The sequence below is a fragment of the Mercenaria mercenaria genome, chromosome 3, assembly GCF_021730395.1.
Source record: "Mercenaria mercenaria strain notata chromosome 3, MADL_Memer_1, whole genome shotgun sequence".
Taxonomy (NCBI): Eukaryota; Metazoa; Mollusca; class Bivalvia; order Venerida; family Veneridae; genus Mercenaria; species Mercenaria mercenaria.
Genome location: NC_069363.1, coordinates 58,636,660 through 58,651,542, shown reverse-complemented (window position 1 = coordinate 58,651,542; position 14,883 = coordinate 58,636,660). Strand labels below are relative to the sequence as shown.

At 35.2% G+C, this 14,883-nt stretch overlaps 1 protein-coding gene across 4 annotated transcripts; it reads right to left on the bottom strand.

Annotated features, from left to right (window-relative positions):
- Positions 1–2,018: 2,018 nt before the first annotated feature.
- LOC123524637 (kyphoscoliosis peptidase-like) lies at positions 2,019–11,650 on the bottom strand. 4 transcript variants are annotated; one of them, XM_053538678.1, is made up of 6 exons: positions 11,470–11,650; positions 7,234–7,503; positions 6,461–6,681; positions 4,713–5,686; positions 4,097–4,264; positions 2,019–2,967 (listed from the first exon to the last, which is right to left on the bottom strand). In XM_053538678.1, the coding sequence occupies exons 2-6, from the start codon at positions 7,306–7,308 to the stop codon at positions 2,831–2,833; spliced, it is 1,575 nt and encodes a 524-aa protein (XP_053394653.1). In that variant the 5' UTR covers positions 7,309–7,503; positions 11,470–11,650; the 3' UTR covers positions 2,019–2,830. The 4 variants fall into 4 exon arrangements, with proteins under 4 accessions (XP_053394653.1, XP_053394655.1, XP_045158899.2 ...); XM_053538680.1 differs by having other exon boundaries at positions 7,234–7,420; XM_045302964.2 differs by lacking the exon at positions 11,470–11,650 and adding an exon at positions 7,581–10,909 and having other exon boundaries at positions 7,234–7,420.
- Between the last annotated feature and the right edge of the window lie 3,233 nt (positions 11,651–14,883).

Genomic DNA, 14,883 nt, shown 5'->3' with positions numbered 1-14,883 from the left:
TATCATTACAATGATCCCGCCATTTCTAATATCTTGTACTAAAAATATATAATACATTTTATGCTCGCTTAACATTTATCATATTTTTGCGGACATTGTCAAAAAACATCAACACAAAAACATAAAGCAAGGATGAACATCGAACAATACCATTAAGTAAATAATAGTATTAGTTCGTAAAAACAAGAACATGTTCAAGGATATTTATCTCCTCCACGAATGGTACTGAACAGCATGCCAAAAGCGGGTTGACTCTTTAAATCAGTATAGTTACAGTTGGTTACTTTTTAGTCCCTTAAAACCAATACATTGCGATTTCATTACTGATTTGTTGTGCATTTAAGCTGTTCATACAAAATGAATAAAGTTTGGTTCATGATAAAAGTATTTATCAGTTGTTTGTACATATTTTCATTCATATTCCTGGTGTAGCGTTCATTTATTTTCAGAGAGATAAATCACAGAGAACGTTAAAATTGGTCTTGAAGCAAACTATATTTGAAGTTAGTAGCGTTGTAAACGGTTAACGGGTTAAGCGATTAGAGGCCCAGTTAACGGTCAGTTAAATCGGAAACCTATTCATCACATCACATCTTTGTAAGCATTGCCAATTCAAAATTAGATGAAATTAGTCTTTTGTAAAAAGTATAATTATAATTTCAAACGCTATTGTGAACAATGCGGTTCTTCAACAATCGGTCTATTTCACAGGTGTTCAGCGGGACACCATAATGACATTTGTCGTTTCAACAGTGCCACTGTGACACAAGGAAATAACGAAATGGCAAAGATCAGCCATAACCGGTATAAAACCGTAATAGCTCATATTATTTTACCACAATGATTGTCTTCCGGACTGTTACGATCTTTTCTTGCTTAAGCGAGAATCACACTTCCCCGGATGGCCTTCCGGGTGAGTTCCGGATTCCCATCCTCAGACTGCTCCGGATGTGTAAGGAACAAAATGGGTTTGGCGAATTTGTTATGTTATAAATCTCTAAATCCATCGTAACAGAACCTTAATCAATCTTATTAGAACCGGAATAAAACCGTAATAGCTCGTATTATTTTACCACAGTCATTGTCTACCGGACTGTTACGATCTTTTAAGATCTGTTACGATATTTTCAGAACTGTAACGGATTTATTACGGATTCTTTACGGATATATTATGCGTGGTAAAATTTTGAGCATGTTCAAAACTTTGCACCCTTGCCCCTGGATGCCCCCGGATGCCCCCGATTTATGAATGATATACCAGATGACTTACGAATGAGTTAATAGTTCTACGGGTGCGTTACGGGTGCTTTTCGGAACTCATCCGCAAGCCACGTTAACGAAAACGTTTTAGAGTGTCTAAACCTTGTTTGTATTGTTTCGTGAATGAATCCACATCAGTGCTGTTCATTTTTGGATACAAAATCAAGTGCATGAAGTAGTTGACACGATAAAGAAAGAAAATACTTTACTAACTCGTTCTAGGACGAATCCACTTTCGCCCGCCCGCTTAGCTCAACAGGGAGAGCGTTGGTCTACGGATCGCGGGGTCGCGAATTCGATCCCCGGGCGGGGCGTATGCTCTCCGTGACAATTTCATAAAAGACATTGTGTCTGAAATCATTCGTCCTCCGCCTCTGATAATTCATGTTGAGAAGTTGGCAGTTACTTGTGGAGAACAGGTTTGTACCGGTACAGAATAAGTCTGCGTCTAATTTTCCTCGACATCTTCTGGATTTTGAACTTGTCCCATTTAAGTATTGATACTGGTATTATCTGTCCCTATCATATACATGTACACTACATTCAGTTAAACTTGAAATGCGACTGCAGTTCAGAACAAGATTAACTGTGACACTCTTTCATGATTCCACTTTTTGTAGAAAACAGTTTCTGAATTCATGTTACCGCATCCATAAGCAGTGGGGTTTGCTACAACCACATGCACTGGAATTTACGACCACGCCTTCACACATGACGCTTGTATCTAGCTATTTCAAAATCTTAAGAAGTAATCAAGATATAGTTTTATCGTTTTATTGATTTTTTATAATAAGTGCGTTGCGAATTGAATTTTATTGGTTAAGCTGTTATGTAATTAAAATCATTTAAAGTTATCTCGTGGTCGTTAGATATACACAGGAATAGCCGTCAGGTAACGATGTTAACTCGTTATACATAATTTACATTTAGTATCCTTTATCCCTGAAAGCTTGATAACCAACAAACTGATCTGTCATTTATTTATTGTCATGCTGTCAATTGGAGTTTGGCAACGCAGAATAGTGGTCCGGGTTTGGTACTTACAAAAGTCTTGAAAACAATTCTAGCAGAGCCTTTATTTCTATTTATATTTTAGTTAAATATGCATATCACTATTAACCTACCACTTGCGTTAAAATCTCTCAAAGTACTACAATTATATTTTTGTCTTCTATGCGGCAACCATAACAATTGATGGCAACCACCAGTTAATTTACATACAGTTCTTTTTTAAACACTGATACTTAGTATTTTACAGATTGATTTTAAGATGCTCGGAGAATCGTGTTGCAAATAAGTGAAAACAATTCTCCATGTACTTGGATTGGAGTTGTTATACATCGACTTTATTCAGTGCGAGTTAGTAAAATATATTGCCGTACTTAAAACTGTTTTACTAGAAAATACTAACTACTCTTGGAGCTACTTCTAAATGGTTCTGACTCACTCGATACAACGATAACGGGACTAAACAGCTATTTAATACCATCACAATATTGACAATCTACTTTCAGTCTTTTGTTTCCATTTCATGTACATGTATCAAAACACAGGTGAAACATGCAACAGCTCACCACAGAGCGCTAGTTGATGTATTTAACTCTTCAATTTCCATCAACAATTCTCTTTTTCTTCTGGTTTTGTCAACTACTTTTTGTTCTTTTGTTATTTCTCTCCTCCTTTGTTTTACTACCTTTTCATGTTTGCCTGAAGATTAAAAATCATAACGATGTTAAGGGTTAATGTCTCAGAATGTCATTTATTGATTTATTATGAATAAAAATATGTTATATAAGTAGTGAAAATAACAATGCCGAATTCAGGGTTTCAGAAATCTGCAAATTTTTGTCTGGTAGCCCGAACATTAAGTTTATTTGGCAATGACCATTTCGGTTTATTTACTAAGTGCTTGTATACAACAGTCAGATATAATGCTTAAATTAATATAGGGTTACATAATTTTAGTCATACGCACATGTGGTTATAGATTTTGTTCTTTAGAATACAATTATCATTTCTCATTTGTCTCCTCTTTTCATTTTAAAAGATAAAACTACATGTATTTTGTCTGGGAATTCTTCTCCTGTTAATTATTGCAACATGACAATATCATAAAAGGAATGTCAATCAATTTTTATAAATTTGCAAATTCCTTAGGGCAGTTTGAATAGCAATTTATTTAATAAAATTATTTAAAGTCGACAAAACATTCTGTATCGTTCTTAACATCTTTTCATGCCCTGTTCAATAAAAAGACTAGAACCGAGTAAATAATGTCTCTCACTTTCTTGGCACTGTGTATTCACTTATCCGAATTTTTGCTAAATCATGGTCGATTTTTTGCATGTTGTGCAAGTTTTTAAATTGAAAAGCATAAACTCGGCGTAAGCACTAAACTCCCTCAAAATCAAATGTCTCTCCTCTGATTGGCGGTAAAATGACGTAATTTTAGGACTGGTTTACATATTGTTTAGAACACTACGGATCATCGACTTTGATGTTATTGGATCAGTCTAAAATCTCGCGTGCTGTAAACATTTGCTTTCGGGTACGGTTAAACCTTATTTTTGCCGATTGTGACAGTAGGTGGTAAGGTAATTGAATCCTCGAGCGTGTATCTCTTGATAAACAAGCTGTCAAAATAATGTTTGAAGACATGAGTATTGATTTCCGGGCTACACGATATGGAGTTTCAATGTTTCCCGGCGGGCACGTTCTGAAAAACTTAGTAGCCCGACAGAATTTTCTGGTAGCCCTGATTTCTAAAACCCTGAGTTCTCTAAACTAAACACGTATCATATTTATTTTCATTACAAACTGAACAACTTAAACTTACGATAAAATTCCCTTTCTCCACTATCAGTCGTCAACATATAGTTTAGAACTGTTTTAAAATCAGCACCCTGTTCTTTCTCTCTAGCTTTTATAGCCAGTGTGAAGTCACCGGTCTTTTTCATTCCTGCCTTCACCACTAACCTCCCTTTCTCACCGTCGACATATGTACCTTGAAAAAAGATTATAAAACTTAAAGCACAGACTTTGCTTTATACAATATGATACACGTTAATCACTGAATCATTTATGAACTATTGTTTGTGCATTTTTTTTTTGCTTTCCCTCCCGTATGTGTCTGCAACTGTACTGTTTGTCTGTTAATTGTACAAAATAGTCACAGAGAGCAACTTCTAAAACAGACTGTAATAATAGCGCTGAAAAATTGAAACTTAGCATTTAAAATATTTAGATAGGTACCTCTATACCTTACATATTGTCATGTGTCACTAACTAGAAAACAAAATATCTCATATAATCTCTTATCACTTAATCCCAATTAAGAATTAGTGATTATTTGTTTTCAAATATAGAGATAAAAGTCTTTGCACTTCCTTTATCAAACAGTTCATAGAGTCTTTGAACGGATAAACTTCTTCAGAAAAGGTAAAATTACATACTTGTGCGCACAGCCTCTCGGTTGACACCACCAATTATGTCTGAGGTGAATTCCACTTCATTTACACGATCACTGTCAATCTGGAAATCAATAATTTCATCTTCACAATCACTTCCTACTTCCAGTTCTGGAGAGTTAAGCACCAAGACTGGCGTCTTTTCAGATGGATGTTTCAACCCAGCTTTCTTTGCTTCGTTTCCGTAGCCAAAACCTTCTATACCAACATTAAAGGGTACTTTTCTGCAGTTCGTACATGCCTCAGTACATGTGATTTTAAAATCAGCACAGCTTGCATTCGTGACAATGTCATCAGCTATAACCATGATCTCAAACAAGTACATACCTTTAACAGGCAAGTTAATTTTGAATGTATACATATCTACCTCTGGAATAAACATAACTAGCTGACTAAGGTCGTCCCATCTAACCCCTGATATGTCACCGGACTTGAGAGTCAGTGTGTATGAAAACTCTAGATTTCTTGCAACATGTTTGTCTGAAAAAGTGATTATGCATACCCCTTTCGTAGAGCTAAGCGAGCATGAATATTCGGAAAGAAGTTCTAGCCCAGCTTCGTAATAACCTTGCTGCAAGAAAGGAATGGAGAAAAATTGCCCTGATGTCTTGTTCGGTCCTGGCAAAAGCTGCCAGTCAGAGTTGTCAGGGTAACAGTGATGGATAAATATCTCAGGTTTTGTGCAAAACCAAAAGTCGTTAAAAGCATTAATTGTCTGACCATGAACTTGAAGACGAGACTGTATATTTATGCGACCATCGCCTTCTATCAGTTGTCCACCATAACCAAATCCGTACATGGAAACAATCGCCCATTGCGGATGCACTAGATGCCAAGTGCCACTGGATTTAAAAGCACACCATTTGCTTTCCTGTAAACAATCTTCTTCTTGTACACCTGGTTGATAGTTTGATCCTTTCGACTTTCCTGTTATTACTTCTGCCTCAATACCAGCATTGCTAAAATAGAGGAATTAAGGTAGTTCTGCACGTTCGATAAACCAGATGTATGGCGTAACGTCATTTATCCAGAAAACGTAGAATAAAGCCTGGACACGGCATACGGAAACGAAAATCATTTTATGAATAATGGAAAACCGTGGGTAAATTTATTAATAAAACATCTAAAGATAAATATAATTTTCAAAACGCCTGTCACGTTAAATCATTCTCAATAACCTCTTAAAATCAGCTTTAAATGTGCAGATCAATTTAATCTTGAGCAAATGTCTCAAAAAATAGCAAATGGACGTTTTATTTCACCATATTATATACCAAAGGTTAATTTACGACTGTGAGAAGTTTCATTAAAATCTACATTGTAGAAGTCCAAATTTTTAAATTCAGCCTAGCAAAAAAAAAAAAAAAACAAGCACAGGACACTACTTTTTTTATTTTCGGAATTTTATTAGTATATTTTGAAGTTCTGAAAAAATCAGGGTTTAGTCATATTCTACATTGTAGAAATCTTTTTGAACCAAACGTGCAGAACTATGTGTTAAAATATGCAATTAAAGGAAAATCCGTTTATTGTTATCAATATACTGAATAAAGTATATAAAATATACAACAATACTCACCTTCACATTCTTGGAAATATTTTTTTCTATTCATACTCATTGCGATTTAAAAAGTTGTGTAAGAAATGTTCGTTAAATTGTTTACTTCTTGTTAATACATTAGAATTAAAACAACTAGATATAAACTGATATAACAAACAACTTGCAAACGTACCAACAAAGTGTCCTAAAGGAATCGGTGGGGCTACCATATATTATCTCTGTCATGGACCGGGCAACGTTGTATGTACTTTTCCTTCGGGCTATGTTTACTTCGCTAAGGAATGCAATGACTGATCTAGCAAGATATATATTCCTGTTCTTGTCTTGCAGGCCAATGGGTACAGATAGATACTGCATCAATCCATCTTCCGAGTAAATGTTGTGCATTGGTACCTAGTACATTAGAAAATAAAACGAATGTACTGATTTCATAGAGGTTGGAGAAAATACTAATAAACTTTTAGCTATGGATGTAACACTACATAATTCCAAAATAACTTTACTACAAATTTTCATTTTACAAAAAAAAGTGGTCATTGTCAATTAGTAGACAACCGTTGAATATGTATATATAATAAAACCTCCACGCTGTAACTGGCTTGTTAAAACAGCTTCCTACACGTGAAAAAAGCATTGAAAAGTATATTGAACTAAACAGCTAACCAGCCATTTGCGTTTTGGCCAATAGCTTAATATTCATTAAATGTACGTTAAAATTGAATTTTAGCAGGCTTTCTTAGATCAATATGTTGTTAATATCATTCAAAAGTTCAAATATGTCGAATTACGAGAAAATAAAATTTTATTCCTTTTATAACCTCGCCCGGTACTTTTAAAAAATTCACAAAAAATACAAATAAAGTTGTGGAAGAAAACAAAATTGTGTCTAATACATATTAAATATGCGTAAAACTTAAATAAATCATAAATCAAAACAGAACACACCTTCTGTGCATGTTGGTCGATTGTGTGGAATAGTGTCACATCGACATCTTCGTTATACGAGTGAATATGAGACATCCTTCTACAACTTCGCACTCCTGAATAGCCTTGTATCCCAAAGAAAGGTTGTTGAATGTACTACACATAGAGTATAAATCTCCGTTGCTGCCCGGGCCTTACCTTGAGTGATCTTATTTGTATAATGAAAAGAATCCTTGACCCAATGTAAAATTATAGATCATTAAAACGGTTCTTTTTAAAGTCTTTGTTAAACTGAAATAAGTTAAAAAGTTACTTTAAAGCAATCAACAATAATTATAGAAATTACAATGAAAAAAAAGAAGATATACTTCGCCTTCGTTCTGGTGACTGCTTAAAGAAAAGTAATAAAATTATCACATTTCTCGTAGAACCGCTTACAACTTCCTGTTAGTCAGTCATAATCTGTCTTACTTAAATATCTTGGCGTATATAAAATGTATTTAATCTTTTAAAGGCCCTTAGATATATCTCTAACTTTGCTGCACATCAGTCTAACAAATAAGTCAAATATGTATAAAAAGAACTAATTTGATTACTAGAAAGCATATTTTCTGTATTTCTATTCAGCTTACGTAAATGCATGTGTACATTAAAAATTCATAAGAAAGATTTGTATGTAACAGAAAATAAAGTCATATTTAATGCCTTAATGGGTTACAAAATTACGAAACAATACTCAAAATAGTTACCGTGGCATAAATACAGAGGGATTTTTACACAAAATGTGATAAACTTGTAGTGGAACAGTTGAATTTAGTAAAGGTTTGAGACTTTATATACACAAAAGTAATATCAAAGTAGCAGTAGATACAGTATAAACATTAACCCTTAAAATGCTGGACACAAATGATTCTACCTTTGCGACCAGTGTAGATCGTCAGCCTGCACATCCGTGCAGTCTGATCAAGGTCTGCACTGTTCGCTATTCAATCTGTAGATTTTTGGAAATCACCCCTTTTAACAGTGAATGGTTCTGTCCAAATTGAAAGATGGATAAGTTCATAATAGACATTTAGCAGGGTAAGACTTAAGAAAAACAAAGTCAATTATCCAGTAGGATTACCCACATTCCAAGAACACAGTATCCCAAAACAAAATCCTTCACACAAAATCCCATAAAATACATACTAGTAGATAAGAGTTGAGCACATAAAAAACAAAGGCAAAAAAACCCACAAATATCCAATAAAGACTGGTGAATCAATTGAAGTATTTACAGTACTTTAAACAAGCATTAGTTTAGTTAAGATCGATACATTATCTACCCAATTTATCGTTTCGAAAACTGACGGGCATACGTAAAACAGAAATTATGGTGAACAGTTTGTTTACTTTACAGATAAGCTACTCAATGCATATAATTTGGCTATATAAATTGTTTTGGTAATCATTAAATCAGAAAAGTAACCAAACAATGACTTTGTAAAACTATAGTTTGCGCTTTAAACGCTGGAGAGAAATATAGTAGTTATTGTATTATTTATCCTCATAGTAAACAAAGCCAAGTAGGTTTTAATGTTTAATGATAAAATAATTAACATTAAGGTAGTTCTGCACGTTCGGATCATTGATTTGAAAAATTTGGACCTCATTTAAGTTTTCATAATGGGCGTCTATGGGAAAATCACAATTTTAATAACAATTTTTTCGCAAATAGGAATTTTTCTATAAAGTTGATTTTAATGAAACTTCTCACCGTCGTAGATAAATATATGGTCTATAATATGGTGAAAAAATGTAGCAGTCCCTGTTCTTATTTTTAAGATATTTGCCCTTGTTTATAGAGATCCGCACGTTACACGCTGATTTTAGGATATTATTTGGAATAATTCAACGTGTCACAGTTGTTAATATTATATTTCATCGTTAAAAAGATAGCAACTGTGCCGATCTGATAAAATTACTCATGGATTGCCATTAATATAAAACAAAACGATTTTCATTTCCGTCTACCGAGTCTAGGCTTTAATTCTACGTTATCCGGATAAATTACGTTACGCATTTACTACCGGTTTATCAACGTTCAGTACTATCTTAAAAGGATTATGATAAATGTTACAGCATGATATATCTAAACCATGATACATAACTAAGTATAAAACTAACTCGAATATGATACTCCATCGGAGGTTCCCGGCAGTCGAAGCAATTTCTCAAATGATTGTAGTCAATGCGCCTTTTGTAAAGAAAACTAAAGATACTAAAGAAAAATGTATGGTTTAAAAACCAGTATAAATATTCGCAATGATAAACCTATATGACCCATGTGTTACAACTTCTAATGATATCATATGGCTACGACATCACATGAATGGGGAACATATTGCTGATGTCACATCACACGTCAAGTCTTCATCTTTTTCTTCTTCTTACGCCCTACACTGTCAGACCAGCACCCTCGATGAAACTTGTGGTTCGTCGCAGATCCTCAAGGCTCCATACAGTTTCTGGTGGATCGAGGTATCTATCGGCCAAGTCAGTCGCAGCTCGCTCCTGGTCATGTCTTTTAAATTTCTGGAGTACATTCTCCGTGGCCTGATCTTCCTCGCGATATGGACAGGTTGGTGATGGTGTCAGTCGTTTTAACTTGTTTATGTAAGCATGGAGCTTGTTGTGCCCTGAGCGAAGCCTGACCAGCATCATTTGTTTCGACTGATCAAGAAGATGAAAATCATATTCCTCTACCCCTGGTTCGTCAGTGCCTTGATTATGGTAACTTTCTCCCTGTAGCTCACAGTGTTGTTTGTGGCTCTGACCGACCTCCTAGCTTTGCCAGTCGGTCTGCCTCTTCATTGCCTGCAAGTCCACATGGAGTGCTACTTTGCGGGTAATAGCTGTGGAGCTAGCTTTGTTGTTGATCAGAGCTTCCGTGACAGAGAGTGCACTGAGTGTCTTCAATCATTGAGACGGCCTTCATGAGTGTTTCAAGCTCCCGCCTTGTAATTGCTGCAGTGTTTTCCTGTGGCTGCATGTAGTGTTTCTCTATTGCCTGATGGGTATAGAATGAAAACTCCTGCTCCACCATCTTTGATGGTGCATGTGCTGATCCATCTGTATATACATGAGTCCATGTTTCCGGAGCATTATGTGGCATTGGTCTGTTGATGCGTCAAGTGTGGTGTGCTGTATGTTGTGTGCTTGTCACCTTCCGCTTTCGAGTGCGTAAGTCTTCCCTGCCAGTACATAGCCTCTCTGTAGACAAGCCCTTTCTAGTGCCTCCCAGATGGCGCCACACGGTAACTGAGCACCCTGTGGCCTCAGGCAGAACTGCAGGGGACTCGGAGAAGGTCTGTCCCCATACGTGTGGCATGCCAGGCCCATCCGTATGTGGACACGCCCTGTTGCTTATGAACAGACCCACAGCTATGTGACAAATAGCCCCTGTGTTCCCAGGGTAGGGTATGGACTCAAAAATAAGGGTGAGGTAACCCCGACAGAAATCTAGAGAGTTGAAGACAAAGATGCTGGGTCACTGGCACTCTCTCAACGAACCACATCACCATGCATTATCGCTATGACTACACAGCCATCCGGTCAAGTCTTCATATAAGGCACGTGCATTTTACTGGCTGTTACCTATGGAAAGCGTGTCGTGTGAAACGACGTTAGAACGTTGACCCTTTCGTCAACTGACCTTTTCTTCGTGTACATCATATCTCAGCAACACTAGCTGTGAAAATATAACTGCAAATACAATTAGAAATCATCTATATTTGTACTTTTGAAATAAAGAAAGTTATTGGGCAATCAGTGCAGAAAACATGCACAATGAAAAATCAATTTAGAACGCGGAACACAAAGTTATGGACCGTACGAGAGAATGTAATACATGTACACATGTATCTCAAAGCCCACTGACTCCCTCATTACCTTGGCCTTGAAATATGGGTTGTAGTGATATGAATTTCTGAGCCAAATTTTAATGAATAACTTGTACATAAGAAATACAATTTTTGTTCTCCAGACATTGGTAATCGGAAGAGAGCATTATAATTGATGTTGACCATTGAATACCGCAATACTGTGGTAAACATTCCCCGTATTTAGAATTTATATAATATTATTTATAAAGAATGAGGATTACTGTACCGTTTTTCAGTGCTATAATCAAATTTCTCCATATATACGTTTGTATTACTCAGTTTGATATCTTGATACTTCAATCTACATTAATATCGTGTAATACCAAATACTTACAGCTGTTGTAATGCGATGATATATATCTTTCTCACGTCTTCGGGACTTCTATATCTTTCTAACTGTCAAAAATAACCATTTAATAATAACCTAAAACATGACATGGATTAATCTCGGCGTTAAAATCTTGTCAATTTCTCAGATCTGGCCTTAGACATTTATTGACATAAGGCGTAAAAAAGTTGTTTGTTTCCGGTATCCCGACCTACCCTAAATTTTTGGCCCGACCGATGTTTTTATGGCCTTGGAGAATATTTTTTTCAACATTTTAACCAAAAAAATGCAAGACCTCACTTTTTATGCTTTAAACAAGGTCAGTGATGTTAGAAATAAACTTACTGATGCTCTAGAGGCATAACCCCTTTATTTGTATTCATTTTTGACACAAAAATAATTTCCGAAGTCTCACTTAATAAAAAAATTCCGACCTATCTACCCTAATTTTTTTTAGAATGTTACCGGCAACAAAGAATTTTTTCAGACCTAACTATTGAAATACACGCACTGCATAATATGTAATATCCATGTTGATCTACTTTATAAGATCCTGTCAAACAGAAGAATTTTCTGTTAAATTAAAAATGCATGACTTTCGATAATTAAAAGCAACAGGATGAACATCTGGAAGTGTATGATCGATCGAGAGAATATAACCATACATTTTATATAAAAAAAAAAACGAAGTGAAATGAATATAATTGAGCCGCACCATGAGAAAACCAACATAGTACGTTTGTGACCAGCGTGGATCCAGACCAGACTGCGCCTCAGGATCCATACTGTTCGCTAACGGTTTTTCTAATTGCAATAGGCTTTGAAAGCGAACAGCATGGATCCTGACCAGACTGCGTGGATGCGCAGGTTGGTCTGGATCCATGCTGGTCGTAAACGCACTATATTGGTTTTCTCATGGTGTGGCTCATATCTCTATTCTCTATTTCGAACAACCTAAGAGAAATAATATATAAGACGAGAGTTTAAAACAAACTGAAACAAAAGATACTTCCTGCTTTCATAATGGACAACACTGTATTTCAATGATAAGTTTTTGTCATGCATCTACTGCTTGGGCCAATGAAAGTAATGTCCACGATATTCACTATCACATATACCCGGTCCGTTTCTATTAATATATATATATTGACAATTGCAACATGAATCACAGTGCCTACCTGCCTGACGTCGTGGCATCGAGAATATTTTGACTTCAATTATGACGTCAAATTGCCACATGATGTATATTCAAGTCTTTTCTACACGGATTATTGAAGTCGAGCATAAACCTTATAAAAGTATTTAAATGGTCATGTGAAAAACACTAAATCAAGGCCTTTTGTACTTTATCATCTTATTTACAAATTTATAGGCAATAAGCTTATGCAAGATACTATAGCATTTAGAATTAGCATTATAATGGAGCATTTACAAGTTATATTTTACTCAAAATATATACATGTATACAAAGAAACAAAAGAGATGGATTACAAAGTTTATTTTGTCTTTAATGTCTTACTGTTTTACTTTGTCTGTATTTTAAGTTCATACTCCATCGTTAGCACATAATGCACTGCTGTTGGGTTTTGTTTTCGTGGTGGGGCTGTATATTCTTGGAATGAAACTATTTCTATTGGATCTTTGTCGCTGTTTAGTGTCGATTACCGTGATGTTTTGAAAGCTCGTTCGTTAAGTCAGGATCAGAATGCACTTCGATCACTGTTCTACGGGCCTATGTTAATTAAATATGTTCCCTAGCTAGCTGTTATCCTATTGAACTCGTAGAACAACAAATTAACAATTTTTTATCATCTTTCTGTATTGCAGTAATGAAAACAAAACTATAAAAAGATTAATAGTTTTTTAATAATCAATTTTACGTCAGAATTACATATTAATAATTCAGTAGTTCACAAGTGCTTCATTTGAGAAGCTAGTTCTACCGATTATTTGTCGGTTCAAGTCTTGAAACTAAATAATACACTACACGTGTATAGAATCCGGTGTTTTTGCATATGAACATATGCGTGTAACGTAAACGCCTGACTAGAAAAGCCGAATTTTATAGTACCGGAGTATTTTATATAACAGCTAGGTACGTAGAATCTGGGCCAATTTTGGACCCCACCAAATTGGTGACAAAGTATATATGCCATTTTTTACCAAAATGCATTTATTTACCAAAACATAATTTTAAAATTCTGCAAGGCCAATTGTTTATGGAAAAAATTTATGTGTGTGAAAAAAGGCATTAGCGTAACATATAATTAGGGTACAGTTTACTTGAATAAAGGCAGTGGAACTTAAAAAATGTTTAATGTCATAAATGCACTGAATGAATATAAATTTATTTCTCTCATCCTAGTTTTTAACAGGTATAACGTCTTTGTTTCCCGTCTATCGTCGAACTGTATTTTGTAAATGAAAAGCTTCATCTCAAACTTATGTTCAAACTGATTTATAAATGTTTAAACCTATGTATATAATTAACTTTCAAACTTGTATATTTAAAATATTTGGGCAGTCGATTTATTTATATATTTGGGTTTTACGGCGCACCAACACAGTATAGGTTATATGGCGCCAAACAGGACCACCAAATTTGGTTCCACATCTCATTTACATCGAAATAAAAACATGAGGTATGGAACTGGACAGTCGATATTTACTTTTAGTGCCTGCTTTAGTTCAACCACAATAATTAGCAATAATGGTGGGAAAAAACCCTAAATTTTTCCAAGTTCAAGTGGCATTTTCTGGTTTTATGTAAGCCAGTTCCTGTTTTTATTTCACTGTTGACCTATACTTGACATTTTGGTACAGCATGTTCAAGAAAATTTCTTGCATCTACAGAAATGTGAACAAACCTTATTACTACCCGTATTTTAGCTGTCAGTTTGGAAGATTTTCCACAGAGTTGACCTGTCAGCGGAAAATTCTTAATTTTATATAGAACATATAGCAAATTTGTGGATATAAATAGTCCTCAGTTTTTTGCTAAAATCACATGACAAATCTATGCTTGACATATAGGTAGCATTTTCATAATAAAATAACAAATTAACAGAATTGTTCATGGAAACTTAGATCATACACCACCACTGCAATTTGGGGTCCCTCATTTTTAGGTGATTTTGCAGTTTGTGTGTTTGACTGAAAATATTTTTCTTGCATCAAACATGACCCCACTTTTCTTTTGATTTTTATTCAGCACTGACAATATTCTTAAAATGGGTCCTGATGTGTGACAGCTATTTAGTGTGTAGTAACCTATAAATGATTACCACGCAAAAGAGTATGCATGATACACTGAACGACAGGTTATTAATAAAACCCGGACCGGCCCGGCCCGACCCAAACCACGGAAATAGCCGATTCCGATTGTACGGAAACCACCGGAAACTTACGAACGGAAGGCTA

Bases quoted from the DNA above. Each gene is read 5' to 3' on its own strand.
- LOC123524637 (XM_053538678.1), bottom strand. From the start codon at position 7,308: ATGTCTCATATTCACTCGTATAACGAAGATGTCGATGTGACACTATTC. The intron at 6,682-7,233 runs GTGTGTTCTGTT...CTAATGTACTAG, and splicing joins TCGACCAACATGCACAGAAG to GTACCAATGCACAACATTTA. The intron at 5,687-6,460 runs GTACGTTTGCAA...CCTCTATTTTAG, and splicing joins TCCTTTAGGACACTTTGTTG to CAATGCTGGTATTGAGGCAG.